General features: G+C 36.4%; 1 protein-coding gene across 11 annotated transcripts in view; it reads right to left on the bottom strand.

The window, feature by feature from the left end:
* Positions 1 to 26,580, bottom strand: part of LOC109084418 (unconventional myosin-IXAa) — a 138,923-nt gene that overhangs the window by 83,924 nt on the left and 28,419 nt on the right. For all 11 annotated transcript variants that reach the window (XM_042728530.1, XM_042728532.1, XM_042728533.1 and 8 more), the window contains exon 2: positions 15,436 to 16,353. In XM_042728530.1, coding sequence (XP_042584464.1) covers positions 15,436 to 16,278 — 843 coding nt within the window. In that variant the 5' untranslated portion in view covers positions 16,279 to 16,353. The remainder of the gene's footprint in view (positions 1 to 15,435; positions 16,354 to 26,580) is intronic.

Below are 26,580 nucleotides of genomic sequence, written 5' to 3'. Positions count from 1 at the left end.
CATGAAACTTGTACATTTTCACATTTTCAATTGTTCCCAAATTCTTTGTTTTAGCATGTCTAATTATTTGAATGCATAAAACAACTTAATTTATTCATTTTTTTCTTAAAGTAATCTTAAGAATTTTTTTTTCCTCAGAAATTCTGTGTTGTGTATTTACATTTTTCTGGTTATCAAATGAAGCCATAAAACATTAATTTCATTTATCTTTTAATTATTGAAAATTAAGCAAACTTTATTTTTTGGCAAACAAAGGGGATTTACTATTAAAATTAAAACATGGAACAAATGTTGTGTGATTATTCCTTAAAAAAAATTTTTTTTTTTTTTTTTTTTTTTAAGTAATATTAGTAGGCTATGTACATTCTACTGAAAAATATTAATAGGCACGTCTTCTAATCAAACCAGACTATATTTTGACGGGTTGCCGTGAATACCTTTACAGTTGTTTGTCTTAAATGGTCAAATGCTCATGAAGTAACCCTCACAGCACTAAAACTCAACAATAAAAATGCTGAATTACAGTCCTAACAGACAAAGCATTTTGGTGGAATGGAAAATTAAAAATAACTTAATTTGTTACAAAGATGGTTTATAGGTTCGTAAAAAGGGTGTGTAAATGATGAAATTGATTGATTTTCATTTTTGCATAGTTAACTTCTGCGAAACACTCTGTAGGAATCCCTTGACCAATGAGAATTTCAAACAGGAGGCTCCAGCTGTACACTGCTAATGTCATAGTTCAGAGACGTTCCTTCATACCAGCAGACAGATGGGACCTGTGGAGTCCTCAGAGTGTCTCAGAGTTATGCATGCATGTGTTTTTAAGCAAGACTCTGGCACAGTGCCAACAGAATGGCATCTTGGAGCATGCGGTGCTGGTTTGGTGCCAGGGCAAGCCTAACCCCAGTGAACCCATTACACAGTGCACTTCTGTTTCTGGCTGCCATTACATCACCCAGACTCTGACGTTGGTACAGCAGTACAGCAAACCAGTCACAGTGGTTAAGATTTAAATTTTTTAAAACCCAGCAAGTAATGGTTAATGTGAAAGCAGGTTAGGATTAAAAACATTAAAATATATCTTCAAGAGTTTTGTTTGAGGCACATAGTTGAACATACAAAGTAGTTATGCCTAAATATGATGTTGAACAAAAGGCCAATTTTCAAGTCAGACAGACAGATCTTGGCAAGCTGAAATGGCTAAAGAGCCCATACCTTATGCCGTCAATCAAGGGTGTGGCTATACAAAATTGTAGTGGGAGTAACAGGGCTCTAGGGTTGGGTATCATTTTAATTTTACCCATTCCGATTTCGATTCTGCTTATCGATTCCCAGTTTCGATTCCAATGTGATTAAATTATGATATCAAACATTTATCCTGTGTCTCTTTTTTGCATACCATTTATTGGAGCTGAATACCATGAACAAAAATCAACAGCAAAATAGAACTGCAAGATTCTGGATAAATTGAGTTTTTTCCCCAATGGAGGTTATGGTTCTCTCATGATTCTGAAGAAAAAACATTAGACAACTAAACAAAATCACATGTAATTTATGAATAAATGATTCAATGACTCACTCAATATGTACTTGTTTAATTACTGGATAAATAAGCTTCTTGAACGAATCTCTTGTATGATTCAAAGACAAATACATTTTAAAAGCCCCATTTCGCCACCTACTGGCATAAAGTAAATGATAAATCTTCATTTGAAGTGTCAAATTACTTTCAAAAGTTGATTTACTCAATTTTAGTCACTACCGTACCCATGAGAGCTTATATCTGGACTATAAACTTTTTTCCCCTGTACTTCAGTGATTTGAATGTTTGTAACAGAAATAATGATACTGTGTGGTTGAATTCATGAAAGACAGCTGCTCTCTTCAGGTCAATGGCAGTGCAAACAAATCACACTGGTGTGATCATACACTGCACGGACAAACCTAGTGATCACAACATTGATCACACACGACAAAGGTTGAGGAATGAAACAGATCAATCATTGTAGTTTAGGAATAGAATCACATTGGTGTTTGAATCGTGTTTGCAACCTTTAACAATCTATTAAATTAAAGTGCTTTGTCATGTTGGTGGTGACACCTCTCTTGCAACATTGTTTAGCTGTCACAGATATTATACTTAGCTTTTCTGGCTTCTGATCGCAAATGTAGTCAAACTTTGAAGCGCTTAGATTAGCGAGCAAGGTCCTGGCAGATCACTAGGATGGGTCCTCACAGATTAAGAAAAAAAAAGCACATAGGAATCGATAGGCGGAATCAAAATTGTAATTTGACAACAAGTATCCGAATTTCAATGCGTAAAATCACAAATAAGGCTTGACAACAACTGTAACACATTTTAATTCTTTCAGGTTTGTCCAGCTCATGCATGGGCATGTTCTAGAGCAATTCTACTTTCAGGTCATTATCATCTGATTGTTCAGTCCACATATTATGTAAACTATACTCCACCCAACCTGGACTACATCAACAAATCGACATTTGGGTATCATCAATGAGTGATCATGAGACACATGGTTGAAAGAACGGTTTTAAAGAGAGCATATAACTCAGAGGCACATTTACTGTATGTGGCCAAGTGTAAAAGGAATGTTCAGACCCAACTCTGATCAAACAAATCAAAGTGACCAAGAGTGTGACCCAGCTTTTTTCAAGTATTAGGTAAATTTGCCCCTTTATAATCAGGCTTATCTCTGAGTAAACAGATGATAACCCCTTCATCACACACATACACACAAGTTGGGTAAATACAAGTTACCTCACACCAGACCTATTGATATTGATACAAAACAAACTTTAAATGAACATTTAAATCTAAATAACTACTAAAACTTAACAATAAAAATGCTGAATTAGAGTCCTAAAAGACAGCGTTCAAACAAAAATTAAAAACACCCAATATAGGGTCCTATCAAATTCTATTTTATATTTTTCAAAATTCTGTTTTCTATTTTTCCAGTCCCCATTTTAATCGTCAAATTAAATTGTATTAATTAAAAAGCATGTCTAATTAATTGAGATAATGAAACTTACAATATTTAACAGCAAATTGTTAAAAGTTTATAAAAAAGTAATATTTTAAAGGCCCTATGAAATGCATTTGAGAATTTTGTTTCTCAAATTCAGTTTTATTTTTATCATATTCTGTAATTTTCTGGTTTCCATTTGAATGTTTTCATAACTTTTTTTTAATAATCAAAAGCTTTTTTAAATATAAAGCATCTATTAGATTTGATAAAAAAAAAAAAAAGTATCTTCAAGTTAAACCAAGCTTTTATTTTGACAGGTTGCTTTGAAGACCTTTAAGTTTCTGTTTGTATAGGATATGCTGATAGTTTTTCTCAAAAGAAATGGTAAAATGCTCATAAAAAAAGTGACTCAGAGCAGTTCTAGAGATTATGTTCATGTGTTCATGTACTAAAAAAACAACCCCGAGCATCACCATTCTTTTATGCAGAGACACACAGAACATGCAGGATTCATGTTTAAATAGTGTTTTTGCTGCTTAATATTCACAGACACTAATCCATGTACTACTGACCTACTTTTAATTTCTGCATCAAATGAAATTCTATGTTATCCAGTAAATTCCATTTTTAATACTGGATTCCAAAATTCTGTCCACATTTCCGCATTGCAGAAATCATATGGTCCTACCTATATGTTGTTTCAAACTTGACTTTCTTGATTCAAAGTCATTGGGCACCTCAGTGTTCTTCAAAATATCTTCTTTCAAGTTCCACAGAAGTAAAAATGCCATACAAGGTTTGAAACAACATGGTAATTGTCATGAGTAAATGATAGAATTTTTAAGTGAATTACCGCTTAAAGAACAAGTGATAAATTGGCAACACCAAACATATAATTTAGATGTTTCTGTGCTAGTGAAGAGAAGCAACTGTGTGTCATTCCCACCCTGTGTAAGTGTGTGTAGGTGTTTTGGTAAAGGAGCAAAGGGTGTGTAGTTAATACTCTGTCGGTGGGTGTAAACTTGAGTTTTAAAGCACGATGTTCCATTGCTCATCTATTAGTCAGCAGCACATTAAGGAGGAATGAGCTCTTACGTTGATGGCTGCGGTCTTTAAACTGCACACACCCTCAACCCTGTTTAAACAATAGCCACAGCTACGGCCTAAAGACGTTGACAGGTTGTGAACACGTGTGGGAGCAGGAAGAGGAAAGCCAGACCAGACTGCAGCAGAAAGTGAAGACTAGCTTCCCAAACATATCCAGGAATGTAGCATACACCTCCTAACGGACAGGAGATGAAAAATAAACCACAGATCTCCATAAACTGTCTACCTGACATGTCTCAAACCGAGGGCAGTTTACCAGGAGTAAAGACTCCCACAACCTTTTAAGAAATGGCCAAAAAGGGAGCTATAAAGGAAAAAAGCTACTTTTCAAAGCAGTATTATTATTATTATTAGTGTAGAATGGGAGTCTTGTTTTCAAGGCAGCATTTTCAGTAGAGCAAGGAATCCCAGAATGCATGCATGTTTTCTGGTACTTTCAAAGTGAAATGTCCAATGAGTGGTGTTCAAAGTTTACTGAAACAGATGACCGTACATATGGCAGCATTATCAGTCTAATAATTCTCCCATGATTTGACTAAATTAGCAAGATTTTTTCATTCGTCTTTAACAGATCCTCAAGATGGCTTAAAGTCTAAAGAAAAAGCCTACTGTATCCCTATAAAGCCTTAAACATCTTAGAAATCCAAAGAAGCCATGTTATCAGACTTGACAGGGCAGGGCTGGATCACGTCCACAAACTTCTGTCCAACTCTAAAGATCAGCAGCATGATTTAGTTTGGAGCATTTCCCAACAAGAAACGTCACTATTCACTCTGAACAGCAACACACTGCCCTCACAATTCAATCAAGCGAGCTGCACAAAGTTGTATTCAACTAATTATTAAAGAATAAAGAGTACATGTGAAGAAGACTTCTTATTCTTTTTTTCACTTTTCAGGTTATGATCTTTTGAAAAATGATTTGACTGTTTTTCCACATAGTACAATAAAGGTCAATGGAGTCCAAAACAACACTGGACGTCAATGACCTTCATTGTATGGAGCTAGTTTGGAATGACATTAGGGTAAATTTCTTTCACTTAAAACTTAATTTCTTCTGCTGAAATGTAACCAACTACTTTAAGATTTTAAACATTAATACCATTCCAAACCCATGCTTTTCCTCTTCTGTGGAACAAAAACACATTATTTTGTAGAATTTCACAGCCATTTTGTTAAACATTAATGGTTTTGGCAATTAAAGGAGAACAATATAAACCATGAAAACAACAGAGTGAGAAAACAATGACAGATTTTTTTTTTTTGGGGGGGGGGGGGGTCTGCTATCTCTTTAAATGTACACACATTGCATAAGTGTGGGCTAAAACTGTAAACAGTACAGCTTTCGGGCTGCATTGCAGTTCTGTGCTTTTGCTTGCTAAGAAACAGGTGGTGACCAGAAACACAGCCCAAATTAATCACATGGGGCCGGCTGGTGGCTGGGGGAGGGGGAAACCAACATACTTTAGTAAGACATCCCACTTGGAACTCTGAGAAAGGAGGCCAATCTGATTAGCTGTGACGATGAGACAAACACAGGGATTCCCTCCAGTGTCCTGCTGAGGGTTACAGGTATCTGTCGAGTGCACTGTGAACTCTCAGTGACCAGTATGGAAATGTCTGACCGCAACCGCCAATGCAAACAAAGCAAAATGCAAATAATTGCCACTGTAAAAATTATATTTATAAATAACTATGAAACATCTCTGCAGGTGACTCATGCTGCCTGCATAAAGACATATAGACATTAATGAGGGCAGACTGCAGTAGAAATGAAAACATACTTAAAAAACACACTGGAATGTCGGTTTTTAATTTATGTTCCACTAAATTCAGTTTCTGTTTCATTCTTAGCAAAGGTTTGAACAATAACATTGTACAATCAAATGTCCAGATCATATCTCACTCCAGAATCCAAAAATAGATCAATACAAATTAGTAGCATAAAGTTTACAATCATTAGGATATTTTTCAATGTGCAATAATTTTGGTGACAACTGAGCACATTTAGTAGTAATATAGTGTTGCATTTGTTACAGTATCAGTCTCATTATAGAAACTGCGTAATATTACACTATGCAATAATATGATTTTCTTTCTTTTTTATTAGGTGAGCATAAATAAGGAACAATATAAACACAACTAAAAGCAATAAATATAGTACATAAGATGTTTCTGAAAGAAGTCTCTTATGCCCACCAAAGCTGCATTTATTTAATCAAAAACAGAGCAAAACTGTAATATTGTGAAGAATTATTACAAATTCTATTTTAATTTATTTAAAAGTACGGAAATCCATGGCACTGGCAAAGCTGAATTCTCTACAAATAATTTTTTAGAAATATTTCTATAATGCTGATTTGGTGCTCAAGACACATTTCTTACTATCAATTTTGAAAATGGTTTTACTGCTTAATATTCATTTGTGTGATAATTTCTTTCTTTGATGTATGTAAATTAAAAAAAAAAAAATTCTTGGGAAAAATGGAACATATTAATCTGACAATGCAAAAACTGTAATGGTTCAAAAATAGGCTTCATTTTATGAAAGCAAAATATTTTTAATATAGAACATATAGAAGTGTGCATGTTTTCTGTATTCAGAACTACATGGTAAAATATGGAAAATGTACAAGAAATTATTCAGTTTGGGTGGAACGGTCTTGGGTCTGGATCTGCACTGCCATCCCATAATTGGTGACCATTTCATTAAACTGTTAAACTTCAAAACAACCTAGAGTAAGAGTAAAATCTGAAATCACCCTGAAACCATCATGAAAGAAGCATGTGCTTTTTTGGAACTTTCTGGCACCTATATACTTGTATTCTATAGGGACAGAACTATAATTTTCTAGAAAATAGTATAAGGGTAAATGATGGGAGAATTTTCATTTTTGGGGTGGCATTTCCTTTAAAGTTTTAACTTAAGGTTTAAAGGTTTAAGTCAATGGCTACCATGAAAATTTTTGGTTAGCAAAATTCTTCAAAATATATTTTTTGTGTGTGTGTTCAACAAAAGAAAGAAACTCAAACAGGTTTGGAACAACGTAAGGGGGAGTAAATGATGACAGAATATTCATTTTCGGGTGGTGCACCATTTAATGGCAGCTATTCTGTGTGGAGATGCTGAAGAATAATGCAAGTGTGGCCTTCACAAACACTGAACATCTGTGTCTGACTAAAACACTTTAACATCACTAACACATCACTAGCAATATTACAAAAACCTTACAAGTACAGACTTCTTACGCTATTGCTAAATGCAAACATTTGTATCATCATTTTGAATTTCGACATGTTTGTAAAAGCTGGAATGAGGATGTGACATTCCTAAATTGCATATGTGTAATTTACAATTTCCTGTGGCTACAAAATAGCTTAAAATGAGACTTAAAATAGGACATGCTTTTAACGTTGAGATTTATGTTTTGTGTGCTACTCAGGAAAAGAAAAAAAAAAATTCTATACAATCAATATTAAGAGATCATTAAATCCCATACCAGCCTTCATCACCATTCACAATATCTTAACTACTAGTCATGCTCTCGTCACTACAATACATGGTGTAAAAACTTGATTGTATACATAAGGCACAGCTGTAAGGAGAAGAAAGCCATTCATTGGCATGGCCTGGGTGTTTACTATCTAACGTTCAACAATGCAATTCATGCACTAGTCTGAACATCTAGGTGAACTAAGTCAACAGTCAGTCAGGACTTTTACAACAGTAATAAACCATGCCAACAACGAATGAGCTTAATGATTTGCCATTTTCTTTGTCAGACCTACTAGCAATTCAGTTTACAAAAGTTAAGTCTTTCCAATTCTTTCTTTCCTTGTATGCAAGCACAAGTGCTTCATGATGTTTGAAAAAAAAAAAAAAAAAGTGAGTCACATCCACACAGAGTGGACGAGATTTACCACACTGAGAGAAACTGACAGTTTGTTGTGTTGGAGTGAAACCACACCAGGACCAGAGGTCTGCAGAGAGGCATGCAGGAACCCTGGGAATGCAAGCAGGATTGATCCTTTTCACAGACTGTGATGGTGCGTTTCCACAGTTATAAACATTGCAAATCTAGCTATAGTTCCAGCAAGTTATTATTTTATAGTTTATTTGTTTATAATATATATATATATATATATATATATATATATATATATATATATATATATATATATATATATATATATATATATATATATATATATATATATATATATATATGTAAAAGGTATTTATAACATTAAATTATATTACAATGACGTTAAAAAAAAACACTACTAAAAAGGATGTTTCTAATGTAACAGCTGGAGGAGTGATGGTAAATTTGACATCACTCTCTCTTCTGACTACCTTGATCAATCTCTCTACATGGATTTTTTTCCCCCCACTTTTGCTATTTGAGCAAACAGGAATGTAAAACTCATACTTGTTGAAGTCTCTATTCACCACTTTAGAAGTTTACCCAGTTCTGAAGGACCATTGGTCAGTGAAGACCTCAACTGTCCAGTCCAGATAATGTTAGCTTGAATATACTGACTATGAAAACAGGTGAAACAAAATTCTACAAAATAAATGCTAACATGCAATAATGATTTTATTATATTAAATTACATCACATCGGTATACTACAGAACACAGTAATCACGCAGAATGTTAATGTTAATGAAAAAAAGAGCAAAATCTGATTGGCTGGCCAGAAGCAGCAGCAATGTGAACCAGACTTAATACTGATAGTCAGACGTCTGGCTCTGTGAGACCAGACAATGTATTGCCCAGCACTTCAGACAAGGTTTATCAGGACACCTGTGTTTACAACAGGATTCAGTGATTTCAGTGGAGAACTGATTAAAACCAATTTTAACTGATTTGATAGATAAAGTACAGAAGAGCTGGCTTAACCCTTTCACTCTTACCACTTAAGATCCTGAATAGCAGTGACCCTACATGACAAATCTAAGCTGTGTTTGTGAGAGGTGGCATTGTACATTACCATGCTCGGATCACATCTGTAAAGAAGATTCAGGCTAAAATTTTGAGACACCTGAGGGCTACCAAGCGATATATACACGGTAAAATAAATATTCACAGATTATGCCTTTTGTGCTTAAAATAGCTATACAAAGTGCTTCTAAGGGGAACAGAAAATGTTGTCTCTTTTTCTCCAAATATATAATTTCAAAAATAAATTATAAAAACAGCAATCCGACAATATTTGAGTGAATCCTTTATGTAATAAAAGACTAGGCCTATTTTTAAAAACCCATAATTTGGGTTTATGATTGTGTTAAAAAAAAAAAAAAAAAATTCTACAATCTCATTCGTATGGTTTTCACACAATCTGCTTGCAGCTCAATGACGATTAGGTTTAGGAGGTGGACATTCAAAATCGCGACCTTGTAACATAAGTTCAGGTTGGAGTTTCCACTACGTAAAATTTAAATGTAATATTTTCAGATTATTTCACGTCAACATAATTTGACTGTATTAAAAAACAAAGCTGGACTTAATTTGCCTCATCTTTTATTCACATACTGTACAACTTTATAAAGCTCAGCAACACTTTTTTTTTTTTAAAACCATAAAAACGAAACGATCAAGTACTGTTGGCTTTAATAAATACCAGAACATCTCTGCCAGGATAATGAATACTAACATACAGTAAATCCCCAAACTCTGCCGCCCCATCCAGTGCTAGCAGTGATTCACATTAATCCCAGCAGCCCGTTAAGACTAATGACAGTAGGTATTAAAGATTCATTACAGTCTGCTGAGGAGGAACAGCCATGCTGTGACCCAGGCTTACTCTCATACGGTTCTAGCTGAAATGTTTCGGTTGGACTGAAAAACACCAAGCCTCACTTAGGCCTGGAAACGAACCCAAGCAGCCTGCCAAACTCCCAGAGACCCTTACCTCACACACCGTCACACAATCACACAAATACCTTTAAACCCACTGAATTACTCAAGTTAACTACAGAACTGAGGACTGTGCCAAGGTTTAGATATTGCGAAAATTGGACTGTAGAAAACGACATCAGAGAAATCTAACGACCAGAAAGTTAACTACTTCTAAACCAAAAGTCCAAATAACAAAAATAATTATGGAACATTTTTCAAACTTGTACTATCAGAATAAAACTGAAACCTTTCAACACACAAGGTGCTTTCAAACATATTCTGTACAATTATTTGATTTGATTCTAAGAGGCTCATTGTGTGGCTACAACTTGAAACTGAAGTCTTTACTAACCATCTGATGCATTACAACGCAACACTTCTATGACTAAAGATACCAGCAGCACTACTACAGCACGCTACTGCTCTGGCAGAAAGCCAGCATGAGATGAGTCTTTGAAACTGATATTCTCACTTGAGCAGAAACGTTAAGCTTCAGAGAAGATTATACCCATAACAAAGGCCTTCTAAAGAAGAAGAAAGTGGCATACAAATTAAAGCTCCTGCGTTTGAACTCCAAGGCAACACTTCATTGCCAATTAGAAATACATAAAAGCCTTTCTAAACTTCTGTTATAGGCCTTGAAGAACAGGCTGCATCACATCAATGTGCCTGAAAGAAAACTTTTTAAAAATTTAAATTCTGTCATTAATTACTCACCCTCATATCATTATAAACCTGTAAGACCTTCGTTCATCTTTGGAACATAAATTAAGATATTTTTGATGAAATCCAAGAGCTTTCTGGCCCTGCATAGACGGCCACACAACTACTACGTTCAAGGCCCAGAAAGGTAGTAAGGAAGACATCATTAAAATAGTCCATGTAACATCAGGGGTTCAACCGTAATGTTATGAAGCTACAAGAATACTTTTTGTGTGTAAAGAAAACAAAAACTACAAATTTTTCTCTTTTGTGTAAGAAGAGATGTCCTTATTTTTGTTTCGAAGAACAAAAGTCTTATGGGTTTGGAACGACATGAGGGTGAGTAAATAATTAGAGAATTTTCATTTTTGGGTGAACAAACCCTTTAACATTTGCAAAAATTAAGCTTCAAATCAATGCACATTGATCATACATCCAGAAACATAATTCTTTTTCTTAAGAATTACATGAGTGGTGCTTGGCCATAAAACCGTTAGTTTCCAGCATAAAGTTAATGTTTAGGAGGTGACAGATATGTCTTAGGTTCTCCACCTTCAGTTTAAGTCTTTACAAAATAATTGTAGCGTGAAAGCACATTAATATAATGCACGAGTGTGAGAGGAGAGACGTTTTAAGTGCATGCACTCTCTCTGGGCATGAGCAGCATGTATCTGAGAGCGCGCGTCTGGTTTTGTGCGAGAGCAAAGGAAATCCGCGCGCATTATATTTATGTGCTTCCGCGCTACAATAATGCTCTCTCTGTATTTAGTGTAATGCAATGTGTTTATGTGGTTTAAGGTTTAAAAAACACATTATTGTTGCTCTTCTATGCCCCGCCTTTCTGAAACACGTTGATTTTTACAAAGCTCATCGTTCTGAAAAGCAAGGTGTGCTCTGATTGGCCAGCTATCCAGTGCGTTGTGATTGGCCGAATACCTCAAGCGTGTCACGGAAATGTTACGGCCCTTACCATACTGTGATGCTGTGCAACGAGACAAAAACAATAAACCTCATCATAAACGAGGCATTTGTTGGATCCAGTGGGGACATAATTACTGATTATAATGACTTATACTGTCTTTTTACACGTTGCGTATCATGCTGTGTAAACATAAAACCATGTCTGCATTTGTGATCGGAGAAACGACAAACAACAAGCGCTACTCTACACTGTTCAAAACTTGCATTTGAATCATCAGTGGCAAATTCTTTACATATGAAAACGTACTTACAGACTGTGAGTGAGAAGTGCCAGACTGTCCTTGCAAAGTTGGAATTGTCCCACTTTATAGAAACAGCCTTTGTGCACAGACATCATTGTAGGCTACTCTCCCAGGTTCAGGAAACAGTCCGCTGTAAAATGCGCTGCACACATCTGAATATTTGGGTTGAACTGTTCCGAACTGCATCCCACAGTCAGCAGATGTGAGAAAAAAATAGTTTATTACGTTTTAAATCTGGATATTTATATTACAAAAACACATGGATTGACTACAGGGGGACTTTATTCACCCCTCGGAGACGTGTGAGGGACGTTTTATTACAGATGTGTGCACTTTATTTCACGTCTTCTGAACTGTGGAAAACAAACACCCACTTACCCCCACTGAAAGTCTTGGAAGAGCAAGGACAATTTTTAAAATAACTCCGATTGGATTCATCTGAAAGAAGAAAGTCACATACACCTAGGATGCTTCAAGGGTGAGTAAAACATACTAACCCTTTAACTCCCTTGCACTTAAAGAGCTTCGGGCACAGAGTGTGTGTATAAACCGGCAGTGTTGTCATTAGAAAGAATGACAGATGCGTCACCTCCATATGAGTAAAGAGGAAGAGACGTCTGTGTGCCTGGCCACTCCACATGCTCTGCATTAATCAGTAATGAGCAGATCCACAATCTCACTCTACAAACAATTAAAACCCATTCTCCCCACTCAAGAGCCATTCAACTGTGCCAGATGGTTGGACATTAACCCATATGCTTAAACATTAAGCATGCGGACAGCAAGTCAAAAAGTCAGATTATATCAAGTGTTTTAGACTGAAATAGACAAATAAAATTCCATTTCTACAAGTATGCACTGCACATTTTAGGCATCTCACTAATCTGACACAACCAGTTTAGTTCATAGTACTCTTCTAACAAGCTTTATCTGCGAGCTAAAAAAGGGAGACGGCATATGTGCTGTGCAGGAACGCCTGCCTTCAGGAATTGCGCAATAAAATAAAGTTTTAATGAGAATGTGTAATTAATATTTTATGTAGTAACAATTTTGTTAGAATCAATAAGGCACTGAAAGCTGTTCTGTATTGTCAATATACTGTAGTCCCAGTTGAAGCAGCAGTATATTGTGCATAAAACATATTTAGCCATGATTCTGACACCGCCGTTCTTTACCTTACAATAACTGGAGGCTGTCCAGCACTAATAAAGTACCATAAAAGTCTTCTATACAACTTGTGCACTTTGTTGCAAATCTTCTGAATCAATTGGATAGCAAATAAGGTTTAAGAGCTTTAAGAGAAAAATTTCTGACACAAAACTATCATTATCTCTATAATGTGGATCTAAAAATGTAGCTTTTTTCCCTCCTTTTCGGAGCTTGCAAGATCCCATGATGTATAAACAGAACTTCAGACATTTTGCTAAACATTTCCTTGTATGTGTTCCACAGAAGAAAGAAGTTAATAATGATGACATGATTTCATTTCATTTTTGGATTAAATATTCTTTTACTATAAAAGGTCAAAAAAGTTCAGTTGGCTCAATTAACTTTAAATAAACTTTAGTTGAACCAACATTTTACAGTGTTCAATTTTAAAATAGATCACAGCCCACAGTTACAGAACTAAAATCTGATTGAATGAGACAAAATAAAAGCTGAATATCAGTGGAACATTAATAGTAACTACATTAGTGAAGCTATATATTCAGAGACTTGCCAAATAATGAAGTACATTCCATGGCAAAAGAGGTTTACGTTTTGAATGATTATTATTAATAATGAATGCACATTATGTCTTATATAAAATGCCGGCAACAACATGCTAAAGCAATAGGCCACAAGAGGCAGTTGCTTTGATTTTATCTTGGCCTCTTATGGTTCAAGTATGCTTTAATAAATGTGTGCAAACAAATTCTTTTGATTCCGACTTTTAACGTATCACTCTTCCAGTAACAAAAGACCCTACCGGTAAACTACACACAGAAAAGCACTAACCACAGTAACTATGATAATGTTATCAAAACAGCATCATGTGCGTCTTGGTGAAAAAAGCCATGTGGAATTCCTGACATCACTGGAATCCACAAGAGCAGCTTTAAAACCCATTCTTTTGGCTCCATTATGACTGTAACATTGTATTGCAAGACCTAGTGTATGCCTTTCTAAACTATCATCACTCAAAGAGGTTATCTAGGCTACAAAACACACAAAACTGGAAGCAAATCAAAGAATGTGACAATTGCACACAAAACAATAACTTGGTTTATTAAAGGTGTGCCGTTGGGTATTTCAAACAGAGGCCGAAGAGCGAATGGCTCTCAGACCTCAAAGGTAATGCCTCAGGATTCAAAAGACTAACCAAGACAAATGACAACTTGGCGTGACAAGTTTTTCTGTTCACACTGGAACTAAAAATGGTGCATGAAGCAACACAATCACAGACAACCATATACACATGACGTGTTTAATATACAGATACCAAGCATGACCTGACAGGAATATCAACCAAGCAACCAACAGAAAGAATGTTTAGACACGTTGCAGTGGGTTACGACAGAACTTAATGTTTCCTAAAGATCAGATCTAAGCTCAAACCTATAACTTGCTACCAAATGGTATTAACCTTCCTGATGTGAACTCTAAATTTTCGAATTGCTTCAAAAAGTGGTTAAATGGTTTATTTTTTGAACACATAGATGTGCTTTGGAAGGCTGTACAATTTTTGATATTACATTTGTGTTGGGGTCATATTGACCAAAAATTAGTTTCCATGCCAAAAATCAACACTTTGAAAACCAGCAAAAAGTAGGGTTTAAGAAAAAGAAAAAAAAAGGAAAAGAAAAAACCTTCACAGCAGATTGTCGAACACTAAATAATATTATTTTATTTTTTTTATCTAATTGAGTTTTACTATCAAAAAAATACAACAAATGTTTTTTTTTGTTTTTTTTTTTGGTTGCTAGTTTTATGGACCTTAATTACCAGACTGTTGCCGTTTCATTTTACACTCACTGGAGTTAGAAAACCAGACATAACAAAAATGCAGAGAAACAACATAAACAACAAATACTTCTTAGACTAAGTACAAATAATGTTAGATACTATTTGCATCTCAGTGTGCAAATAACGACTACAAATAGTCATGACAAAAACAATTTTATTTTGTGTCTTTGCAGCTAATTTTGAACAATAGTTGTGGGTCTAACAATAAAAATAGATGTGGATTTTTACATTTCTCATATTTTATATTTTGGTCACTGACAAGTTATGATAAAGGGTTTTTGTTTTTGCATGAACTTTTATTGTTTTTAATAGTGTTGATTATTGGCACATTGCATGGAAACAAATGTGGGACAATTTGACCCACAACAAAAGGTGTACCCGGTTTTTGATTATTAATACCTAATAAACTTTTAATAAACTTTGAAAAGACTTTTCATAGGTCTATAAAAGCCATTGCCAACAAACTTGTAAAATATTAAATTTATATAATCAGCTCTTACCTCCAGCACTGGTCCGGCACCCAGAATGATCTGCTCAACCCCACTAGCAAAGCCTTTCTGACTTAGAGCTGTGAGATGGTGGATCAGGAAGTTGGTGCTTTGAGTCTTGCCTGATCCACTCTCCCCAGAAATAACAATGCATTGATTCTGCTTACTCTGCAGCATAGCATGGTAAGCCACGTCCGCCACCGCATAGATGTGCGGCTCCAGCTTGCCCAGCTGGTGATTATCGTACATCTTAACATATTTGGGGTTATAGATAGGAAGGAACTTAAAGGGGTTGATGACTATGAGGATGCTGCCCACATAGGTGTAGATCTTCTCCTGTTTGAAGCGACTGCGCAGGTTATCCAGCAGAGTCTTCTCATTGAGATCCGGCAGGTTACAAAGGTCATCGAAGTCCTTTGGCAAGGGCTGTGGCAGGAAGCCCCGCTCCACCATGCGCCGCCGCTCTTCTGTGACCTGCAGCCACATCTGCAAGTTGCCATAATGGATGGAGCCATCGAGGTTCTTCTCTCGCAGCAGGAAGCGGTAGTCCTCGCTGCTGAAGCGGTTTTCCAAGGCCATGCGAGGCCACAGCATCATGCGCTGGACGGGACAGTCGGTTGGGTTGAGGATCCATTCTTCCCCGCCGAACTCCTTCACTTCTGCCAGGACGTAGCATTTCGTCCGATCTAGCTGGAGGCGATCAATGACTTGCTCGATGACCTCCGCAGCCGAAGTGATCTTACGGGCGGCGATGGGGCAGTAGATGCTGCCCTCTGCGATGACCCCTGGGTAGATGCGCAGGGTGAACTCAGAGTCCTCAAAGCGTCGTCTCCCACCAACATCATGAACACTCATATTGGAGCAGCAGTTTCCATCAGCACTCACTGCACATCCTTCAAACGGGCCAGGTACTGCTTCAAGACATTACAACTGCCAGAGAAAGAAAACAGACAATCAGTACGTTTACATGGACAACAATACTCAGATTTTAATACGATTAAGACAATACTCTGATTAAGAATCTACCATGTAAACAGAGATTTTTGATTACCTTAATCCAGCTAAAGTCATAATCAAAGTAAACACTAATCGAATTAAGACATGTGGAGTATTCCTATTTTAGTCGCATTATTGATGTGCAATAAAGACATGTACACAGCTTAATCACATTATTACCATTGTGTAGGACATTTCGAGACAGGATACACACACGGCAGTGGTCAATCGTTTGAGGGCAAACAAAAGAATGGCTTCAACAACTCTGTCATCTGTTTGTATAGTATGACAAATAATTAACTTGAAGCTTTTAGTAAATTAAAAATGAAACACCCAAAACTGTATATGGCATCATAATAAAGATGAACTATATGTTTATACATGAAATTCTGGAGGGGACGTCAGATGGCGTGTGGTGATGTAATGACGTGTTTCATTAATCGATCTATGTACTATAACATATAAAACAGAAACATGAAAAGAATATTCTAAAAGCAATTCATGTAAACACCTTAATCGGACAATTGTCTTATTCAGAATAAGGTAATTAATTCAATTACTGATGTCCATGTATACGTAGTCATTGAGAATAAGAAAATAAAAAATAAATATTAGTGCTCAACTGGATTTTCCAGTGGTTGATAACAATATCTATTAATTATGAGAGACAACACAATATTTTGCATCATTTTGAAAAGTTGTTGAACAATAATTTCACACAATATTTAGTCATATAAATGTCAAAACCATTAAATGTCTGTTACCCACGGACAAAGCTGTTACTAAACACTAAACAACCAACTGTCCATTAAGGGCAGTCGTGGCCTAATGGATAGGAAGTCTGTTCAAGTCTCAGGTCTGGCAGGGATTGTGGGTGGGGGCATTTAATATCCAGCGCTCTCTCCACCCTCAATACCATGACTGAGGGGAGACCCTTGAGCAAGGCACCACACCCCCAAATGCTCCCGGGCGCCCTGTTCTGGGTGTGTGTTCATTGTGTGTGTGCGTGCTTGTTCACTACTCACTGCTGTGTGTGTGCACTTGGATGGGTTAAATGCAGAGCACAAATTCCAAGTAAGGGGCACCACACTTGGCCACATGTCACGTCCTTTCCTTAACTTTGGAACTAATCCTGCTCATGTTACTCAAGTAGGCAAAGTTTATCTCAAAATATTGGCCAATTAATTTGTCTGGGCTGCGTAGCCAAAAAATATTGCAAGCCTAATAACAGGGGTTCGACAATGAAACTGAAACACTCGCAAATATAGTGTTGGATTAGGGCTGGATGACATGACCTAAAATCAAAACCTTGATTACAATTATTGAACGATTATTTTATTTATTTATTTTTACATTCTTTTAACGCACATCTCTGCAAAAGACGGGAGCGCAATTGTCATAGATGTCTGTATAATGGCGACTTCACACGGAAAGTTTTTTTTTTTTTTTTTTAGGGGAAAATAATAGGATTAAAAAACAAAATAACCGAAATGGGAAAATTACGTCGGTTAGAGGTTCTGAATTTCGGTTTCAATTATGTTTCGATTAATCATCCAGCTCTGTGTTGGAGGTTTTGTGACCATATGCGTGTCTTCACTGATTTACATTCCATCAGCAAATGGCAATGTATTAAAGTTGAATTAGCAGAGCAATAGCACAGCTACTGTAATCCATGATGCATCCAAGATGGCAGCCGAGCCACACCTATGTGTTGACCTTAGTGTTTGAGATCTCAAGATTTTAGTTTTTTTTTGTGATGTTTTATGTCTTTTTTATGTCTTTTAAACTCAAATGAGTATACTCTTGAGAAACAGGACATTCTCTTCCATACTGGGATTATTTTAATAGGGGATAAGGCTGAATTTTGAACTTAAAACCTGGACATTGACCACCTGGTAGCCCTGTTTGCTAGCCACCACCTGGATGCCCTGCTAGCAGCCTGCTACAGGTAGCCCTGCTTGTTAGCCTGCTGCAACTAGCCCTGCAGCTAGTTACCACCTGCATGATCTATTGCTAGCTTGCTGCTGGAATTACTGCTGCTAGCTTGCTGTCAGTAGTCCTGCTTGCTTGCTAGCCGCTTCTTGGATGCCCTGCTGCTACCCTGCTACTGGTAGCTCTGCTGCTAGCCTGCTGTTGGTGGCCTTGCTTCATAGCCTGCTGCTGGTGGCTTTGTCTGCTAGCCATCACCTGGATGCTCTGTTGTTAGCCTGTTGCTGGTAGCTACCACCTGGATGCCTTGCTGCTAGCTGCCCTTGCTAGCTACCACCAGGATTCTGCTACTAGCTCCACTTGCTAGCCACCTTCCGGATGCCTTGTTGCTGGCCCCACTAGCTAGCCACCACCTGGATGCCCTGCTGCTAGCTTTGTTGCTGATAACCCTACTCCTAGCCTGCTACTATTAGCCTTGCTTGCGAGCTATCACCTGGAAGCTTCCCTGCTAGCCTCCATCCTATAGCCCTGACTTTTTGACTCCAAGCTACTGTTCACCCCTTTTAAGGCTTTCTTCAACTAAACCTGGTAACTTGACATCATGCATTTGTTTATACTCTTCATACTTTTACAGTCCAGCCCTATACTAGATGAATTTAATATGCCCAAAATGAGTAGTATACTGATACAGTTAAATTACGGTCATTTCTCAATTTCATCTACAAGTTATTATGAGATGTACTGCCAGAAAATCAACCTGTGTTACCAAAAAAATTGTTCACAAATTAATAACACCCTGTATCTCCAGAACTTATTGTTGTTAAATGATCATTTTACTGTCTCAGATTACTCTTTTTCTCAGTTCATAGAGGACAGTGGTAATGATAAATATTACCCAGCTAAACAAAAACTACGTTGTTTGATTATGCTTTTATTGATGTTATCTGGTAATGTTCAGCCCAATCCTGGTCCTGTTCTTGGTCTTCTTAATACTTTGCAATCCTTAGCCACTCCTTCAGATTTCAAAAGCAGACATGGCCTTGGGTTTATACATTTAAACGTTAGAAGCCTAGTCCCTAAAATGGATATGATTAGGATCTGGGCTAATACAACCAATGCTGATATCATTATTATCTCTGAAAACTGGCTTTAAAAAATCTGTATCTGATGAATTTATTTCTATTGAAGGTTTTAAAGTTTATAGAACTGATCGGGTTGGCAAAGGAGGTGGGGTTGCCATATATGTGAAATCCAAGTTTTTAAGCTAGGTAACCCTGTCACTAACTAAAGCTAAACAGTTTGAAATTCTGACAGTGAAAGTGAATATTTCAAAAGATGCTGATATTACAGTAGTTGGGTGCTATAGACCTCCATCTGCTTCAAAGGATGCTTTCCAATCTATATCCGAAATATTACATAAAATTAATGACTCTGAATTTATTATTATGGGTGATATGAATTGGGACTGGCTGTCTGGGAACTCTGATTGTTTTAAAGACTTATGTAATGACTTAAATTTAGTGCAACTTATTAATGAACCAGACAAGAATAAATCCCAAAGCAGAAATAAAATCTACTCTCCTAGATCTAATCGTAACAAACTCAGTTCATAAATATACCTCAACTGCCGTATTTTGTAATGATGTCAGTGACCATTGTGCAGTCGCTTGTGTAAGAAATACAAAAATCCCTAAGGTAAAACCACGCATGATCCTAAAAAGACATTTCAAAAGTTTTGAACAACAAGCTTTTCTGCATGATCTGTATCATAGTGAACTCAGCAGGGTGTCTTTGTTTTCGGATGCTGAAATGGCATGGGATTTTTTTTCATTCAAATTTTATTTCCATTGTAAATAAATATGTACCAATCAAAAAGTTTAGGATCAGTGGTAAGGACAATCATTGGTTTTTAGACAGCCTATCAGAGCTAATCTGTTTGAGAAATAAAATGTGGGCACAAGCCAGATTTTCCGACTCTTCTGCTGATTGGACTGCATTTAGAACTGTAAGAAACAAGTGTACTTTGATGATTAGAAAGTCCAAATCTGAGGTTTTTTTTTTTAAGTCAACCACAGAAAACTTAAACAATGCTTTAAAGTTTTGGAAATCAATTAAATCTTTGTCGGGTGCACGTGTGACCTCAAACCTCCCAGATCAGATTCTTATTGGTTCAGATGAAATAAAAGATAAAGCAGTCATAGTCAATCAGTTTAATAAACACTTTATTCAGGCTGGATTCATATTTAATCAAACCATAAATAAATCTGTCCCATGTCCAGCCATGTCAGCATCTGAAAATGTAAATCGGGAATTGTTTAATTTTAAACCGATTTCAGTTTCAGAAGTTCATAAAGCCCTCAGAGACATTGATCACAAAAAGTCAGCAGGTACAGATAATCTGGATAAAAGTTGGAAGGCAGCCTATGTTCTCCCTTTACATAAAGGTGGAGACCCATCAGAATTGAATAATTACCGTCCAATATCAAAACTTTCTGTTTTGTCAAAGATCTTGGAATCATTTGTGAATGTACAGTTAAAACAGTATTTGACTGACAAAAATATTTTAAATAATTTTCAGTCAGGGTTCAGAAGTGGCCATAGCACTATCACTGCTGCTACATTAGTGACAAATTATATTATTGGGGCCTTAGATAAGAAGCAACATTCTGCTGCATTATTTGTTGATCTTTCTAAGGCATTTGATTCGGTTGATCATGGATTGTTATTGACCGAACTACGTTCAGTTGGTTTAAGTGAGAAGGCTGTTGCATGGTTCCAGAATTATTTGGTAGATCGTATTCAATGTGTTTATGCTGAGGGTTATAAATCTGATTTTCTTGAGATAACTAAAGGTGTCCCTCAAGGATCAATCTTAGGACCCATTTTGTTTTCAATTTTTATAAATGATTTGGATAGAGGTGTTCAAGCCAAATTACATTTATATGCTGATGATACAGTGGTTTACACCCAGGCTTCCACCATTTCAGTAGCAGTGCAGGAACTTCAGACTGCATTTCAGGCATTGCAATACACATTATTGAGTCTAAAATTGGTTTTTTAAATACACAGAAAACAAAGTTTATGGTCTTCTCAAAAGCTCGAGCACAGCTACTCAACAATTGTGGCATTTTGTCATTAGATGGGAAATCAATTGAAAGAGTGTCTTCATACAAGTACTTGGGGATATGGATAGATGATAAGCTTTCCTTCAATGAACATATTACTGCTTTAGTTAAGAAACTTAAAGTCAAGCTTGGCTTCTATTACAGAAACAAATCTTGCTTTACTTTTAGTGCTAGGAAGAAACTTGTGGAAGCTACTTTTCTGCCTGTAATTGATTATGGAGATATATTGTACATGCATGCTGCATTTTCCATCCTGCGTCATGTAGATTCAGTTTACCATGCATCACTACGATTCATAACAATTACAAAGTCCCTTACCCATCACTGCCATTCTTTATGATTTAGTTGGTTGGACATCACTTAAAATTCATAGACAACAGCACTGGTATATCTTTATTTATAAAGCTATACTTGGCAAATTTCCACTGTACCTCTGTAACCTCCTCTCTGTTTGCTCTGGTACCTATCAGCTACGCTCCTCAAAGTGGTTGCTTTTTAATGTGCCACGAGTTACAACCGAATTGGGAAAAACTGCCTTTTCTTATTTAGCACCTTGGGGGTGGAATAATCTACAAAAAGAGCTAAAGTTAGAAACCCTTATGTCCTTAAATGAATTTAAAACTACTATAAAGAGTGTTGTGATGGAGACATGTTCTTGTTTTTCTTAAGAGTCTCATTGTGTTTTATATTTTTATTTTTAATATTTTGTACTTCTTTTATTGTTAAAATGTACTTTAGTGTTTGTTATGTATGCATTTGTTGTGATTTGGCTGCTACCTTGGCCAGGTCTCTCTTGTAAAAGAGATTCTGAATCTCAATGGGACCTCCTGGTTAAATAAAGGTATAATAAAAAAATAAAAAAATCCACAGAACCTAATGGGTTCAAAGGAGGACAAATTGTTGGTGCATGTCTCGCTGTACCTGTGACCAGGACAAGTCTTTGTGGTGTATTGAGAGCCATGGTATCCAGGGTAATGTCGGCATACCACCACGAATTGCGAACCACATCCAACATTAGTAACCGTCAATGCATGAGCTGCAACGGCAGAACTCCTTGCAGAATTAATTGTACAAATCTCAAATCTATTGTTTCCACCAAAACTGCTCATTGGGAGCTCCACAGGGTCAATATTCATGGTTAGGCTGTTATAGACAAACCTTTGGTCATTTGTGCCAATGGCACATGTCAGTTTCATCGGTGGAAATCTTGGCCTGTGGACAATGTGAAACATGTTTTGCTCTCTAATGAGTCCACCTTCTCTGGCTATGTGGAGAAGCCCCAAAGAGGCTTATGTTTGGGCAGCAATATCAGATGGGCACGTCCCTGCCAAAAACTAATCGAACCATTCTGAAAGACCATGTGCTCCCAATGGTTCAAACATTGTACCCTGAAGGTGGTGCAATGTATCAGGATGATTATACACAAATACACACAAGAAGACTGGTGAAAGAGCATTTTGATGAAGATGAAAGTAAAGGTGAACATCTCCCATGGCCTGCACATTAACCAGATCTGAACATTATTGATCCACTTCGGGGTGTTTTAGAGGAGCGAGTCTGGAAATGTTTTCCTCCACCAGCATCACATAGTGACCTGGCAACTGTTCTGCAAGAGGAATGGCTCAAAAATCACTCTAGCCACTGTTCAGGACTTGTATCGGTCATTCCTAAGACAAATTGATGGTCTGTTGGCAGCAAAAGAAGGCAGTAATAAATTACTGTGGTCTAAAATAAGTTTCAGTTTGATTGTCCAACCCCTGTATACTGTAAATGCCCTTGGCACCAACAATATACAATGCTTTTGGGAAATGTAGAGGTATCTATCACAAGCAAATATATCACTAATGGAATAATAAATTAATGGACACAAGAAACACTTTTCATTTGTAAGGATACATGACATATCTGTAACCTCACTGGTATTGCCACCATAAGGCCAACGATCAATTTAATCTTTTTTTTTTTTCAATTATTCATAATTTTCTTATTTTTTGTCATTTTTCAACTTAATCAGATACCAGTTCTTTAAAAAAAAAACAAATTCTACGAATGAATGTGCATTCAACAAGATGTAACAGTGTTTCAGGGATATTTGAATTACAAATTTTCAAAACAACAATGCATTCTGAAGAGAGAAACAGATTACAATACAACTTTGCATAGGTTAAATAGAATGCGTGCAGTTTTTTTTAGATTTATTTTCATCATCCATCAAACACGCGATGAATTTGCAAAACATACATTTCTGTCTGGATATCTAGATATTGTGTATTCATAGACATGTTCTCTTTTAGCAAGAGTACACTAATTAAGTTAGTACTCCCACTCATAATTTCACAAAACTAACAAACCAAAAGATAAAGTTAAATGATTAGCTACAGTTTTTAAGTGATTGAAACAGACTGGTTTAATAGTTACTATCAAGAATGGGCAGATTTGTGTTTCAATACACACTGGGTAACTATCTGCTCTCAACAGAGCACAGAAAATCAGCCGGCTGCCAAAATCACCAGCTGCCACCTTTTCTAGCAGACACACAATAACTCGATTCACAACCATCCACTTAATAATGCCTGAATAGTCTCTAAGGGTTACTATTCATTACAGAAGCCCTGTGTACACTGACGCAAAATAAAAACATAGTAATTGCTTTGTTAAATTACTATAAACGGTACATAAATGTCAATGTTTAACATAATACATCTGACTTCGCTATAAACGCCCAATAAAATAGTTAATTTACTGAAATAACACCCAAAGACCTGTCACGAGTCTACCATCAGTCTTCACCGAGCGGCAACCTCCCGCTCTCTCACGTGAAGCCAATAAGGAAGTGACTAAAACTGTAATTCATCGACTGGCCGCTTGAGGCTGGCTGCAAAAGGGAGTCAGTCCCATAAACTCCCCATTGTTAAAATGCCCAACTTTACAGCAGAAAAAAAAACATGTTTACAGCCTGGTGCAAAAAATGATTTTGGTCTATATTGCTAATTTTGCCCTTCATGACAACTGTGAGGGGGGTGATTTTTTTTATAACTCATCCGTTTAAATTGTATTAAGCCTTAAAGTTCTGCATAATTAAGGGCGTGGCCACTTGAGTAACAGGTGGATTGCTGTTGCTTACAATGCCGTCGCGCTAAGTAGGCGTGGCTTCAGCAAACAGCTCCCGCCTTTTTGCCCATTTTCGATTTTCCGGGAGAGTTGCGCGGTGACGCGCTGCCAAGATGGCGACGGCCCGCTCTGCACACTTTGAGCTTCAAAACCGCTATTGAGGAGTCTATGGGTGACGTCACGGACACTACGTCCATATTTTTTTACAGTCTATGGTCTTCACACAATCTGATGTGTTATTTCAAGGCACAGGCTGTCTTTTAAACTACAAATCAAACACTAACAGCCTTTGGTGTTTCAATACAGGAGCCCGTTCAGGAGCAGGGCTTTATTTATTTGTGCTTGTGAGGTCAATGTTGCTCCTGTCTGCTGGTGCCCGTCTCTCATCAGGAGCCAATGAGCCTCCCTCTTGTGCGGCTGAGACTGATATCTGGAGTCCAGCCAGCCCTCTCAGGTGCAGAGACAGGTCTCACTGAGGTCTCTGTTCAGTCCTCCATAGTATTGTTATTGATATAACCGACACAATCTACACAGGGACATTTGTGGACGAGAAACGGGATTGTATTTAGACATCTTTTAAACATCAGGATTGTTTTAGGGCTTAAATGCAGTCCAAGACTTGTTCAAGTAGAATGTTTGGATACCATTTGTGGAAAAATAGTTGTTAAGGAAAAGGATTCCAGAAAGTGTTATGGCAAAACTAACAGATCCTATCATCCTGTAGCTGGTTTCCAACACACTGGCTATGTTTAGGAATACTAGCATAACTTTTGTGTACTGTGCAGCACATACTGCATACCATTTTAACTGCATGTTAAACGCATGAAAAATGCAAACAATAATATTCTACAATGCTGTCACATAACCTCAATACAGTACAGGTTTAATTTACCAAGAAGTGTGCAGTCATCATAAAGCAAATAAATCCCATCACTTGAAATTTCTAATCAATTTTTTTAAGCTGTTAAAAGCAAACAACATTTAGTTTTTGACCTTTTAAAACGGGTAGAAACGAGGATACCAAAATAAAAGTTTCTTCATATTTAGAATCTAAAATTATATTGAGATGTACTTAGTATTTATTAAGTTACAGGCATACAAACTTTGGAAAAAAGCAAATTTTTGTTACTCAGACTTGTATGTATGCAATTGTTTTGATAGAGGGAAAAAAGATCAATTTCTAGTTTCGACATTGTTTGTTCTTCAGACATTCCTCTTTAAAAGAATAAGTATCAGTTGTGACAATTTAAAAATTTTACTCATTAACTTAATTTACTCATGGGCCACATTAAGATCCTCATATCTCTGTAACTGAATCACACTGAGATACAGGCATGCACACTTTAGAAAATAAGTTGTTTTTTTTTCCATATTTTTGAATGGTCAACTATTGGCATATAATGCAATAAAGTCAACTAATTTTAAGTCTTTTTTTGGAAGTTTCTGAAATGTGGTAGATTTGACAGAGTATTAATATGTATATTTAACATTTATAATTTATTTTAAATCTCAAAAGTAATATCTATCTGTTGCATATTATAATGTTGTGATAACTACTTTCACATTATTTAAATACAGTGATTTTATTTTTTAATTATAGTACAGAATTTTAATAGTGACTATATATTGGATAATAACATGACAATAATTATCAACAACGCTATTACACAGAATTTCAACATTAGTGCACTGCACAAATGAAAGGTGCACTGCATTATGGCATTCAGAAAATATATACTGTGCATAGTGTGCATACTGCATTCTCATAATAGTGTTTGCAGTATGTCATCATATAAAGCGAATATTAAATTATTAATTTAAATATAATTATATAAAAATACAGTAACAAATGTGCCAAATATGTAACAAAAATGTACACTAAATATAATATACATACACTATATCATACTTTCTGATTTCTGGCTCAGAACACAGAATCAAATGAACATGCACACATAAACACTCATGTCCAACTCAGTGCACTCTGTAGATTGCA

Source organism: Cyprinus carpio, chromosome B7, assembly GCF_018340385.1.
Source record: "Cyprinus carpio isolate SPL01 chromosome B7, ASM1834038v1, whole genome shotgun sequence".
Lineage (NCBI taxonomy): Eukaryota > Metazoa > Chordata > Actinopteri > Cypriniformes > Cyprinidae > Cyprinus > Cyprinus carpio.
The sequence above is the reverse complement of the archived record's forward strand: the minus strand, read 5'-3'. Positions and strand labels throughout refer to the sequence as shown.